The following is a 1,347-nucleotide window of genomic DNA, read 5'->3' on the forward strand; positions in this document are numbered from 1 at the left end:
ATTAAGAACTCAATAATTTTTGATATGTCTCTTCTTAAGTGGGACGGAGGAAGTATATAATTTTATAGTTTGTGTGTGAATTAGTAAACATTAATTATTGAAAGAGAAACGAGAGTATAAGAGAAGATTTCTTACAAAATGGCACAAAAATATAAACTCGCGTTTTTATATGGAACATAAAATATTGAATATGCTCCTTATTGAATCTGACGGAGGGAGTATTTTATTAATATCGTCGTAATTCATCAATTAAATCAAATAGTATTACTCGTGATACTTCAAAGGTTGATACAAATGAATATGTTAATTAAAAAGTAATTGTATAACCAGCAGCATACAGAATATGCATGATAAAATGGCTATATATATGGATTGAATCTCAGAAATAATCATTAAATTAGATTCCTTTATAAATAGAAGAGAAATATTACAAAGGTAATTTATTTTATTCATCCCTGAACAGAGGACAGAACAGAACAGAGAATTCCTAACCAAATATAAACCGAAAAAAAAAGTAAGAAAATCTGTAAGATCCGAACGCACATACCAACCCAAAGGCGGTTCGACCGGGTTTCACATGAAGAACAAATCTCCGTCATGTTTTCTCGATTTCATTAATGTTTAGTGTTTCTTCAAAAGAACCGCTCTAAGTTCAGCAGCATCAATCTCCTTGGCCATGTTTTCCGGTCTGTAAAAACCGGTCCTCGGGTCAGGAACCCACGCAACCTTCTCGGTAGATTTAACAACCTCCTTCTCCGCCGTGTTCTTCACCATAGAAGCAGCGCCGCTTCTCGTAGAAGCAGCAGACGACGCGGCCGCTGAAAATCCTCGTCTGTTGATCGCCTTTGATACAAAAGCGGATAGAACCTTTGCGTTTGAGAAAGATTGAGCCATTGCAGAGAGATTAATTGATTATTTTGTGATTAAATTTTTTAAAGCTACTGCAGAAAATTTTCAAGAAACAAGAAAAGATTTCTGCAGAAGCTTAAAGAATCTGTAATGGCTCTGTTTCAAAAGGTTCTTAGTTTTTGTGTTGTGGGTTTGGAAGAGGAGGGGGTGAGGGGTTTATATAGAGGGAGAATAGGGGACGCGTGAGAAATAAAGATTTGCATCCACTAGGGTTAAACCGACTCCGTCAAATTCGGCTTCCTTTGATATTTTGTATTGGGCCTCTCTACACTCGCCACGTTTTCCTACTTCCTTCTAGCCGTTTTCGTTTTTTCCTTGTTCTTTTTTTTTTGCCAAGTTTTTTCCTTGTTCATTAGATTACTCTATTTTTTATCAATTAGGTATTTTTTTTTACCAATTTTTTTTATCAATTAAAATTTTGATTTTTTTACGATAATT

The 1,347-nt window shown here is 34.8% G+C and overlaps 1 protein-coding gene across 1 annotated transcript; it reads right to left on the reverse strand.

Annotated features, from left to right (window-relative positions):
• Positions 1-386: 386 nt before the first annotated feature.
• Positions 387-1,048, reverse strand: LOC126685819 (protein SENESCENCE-ASSOCIATED GENE 21, mitochondrial-like). Its single transcript, XM_050379784.2, has one exon. The coding sequence runs from the start codon at positions 892-894 to the stop codon at positions 622-624; it is 273 nt and encodes a 90-aa protein (XP_050235741.1). The 5' UTR covers positions 895-1,048; the 3' UTR covers positions 387-621.
• Positions 1,049-1,347: the final 299 nt, after the last annotated feature.

The sequence above is a fragment of the Mercurialis annua genome, linkage group LG6 (assembly GCF_937616625.2).
Source record: "Mercurialis annua linkage group LG6, ddMerAnnu1.2, whole genome shotgun sequence".
Lineage (NCBI taxonomy): Eukaryota > Viridiplantae > Streptophyta > Magnoliopsida > Malpighiales > Euphorbiaceae > Mercurialis > Mercurialis annua.

What these genes read in the sequence shown, in the direction of transcription:
- LOC126685819 (XM_050379784.2), bottom strand. Translation starts at nt 894, where the DNA reads ATGGCTCAATCTTTCTCAAACGCAAAGGTTCTATCCGCTTTTGTATCA.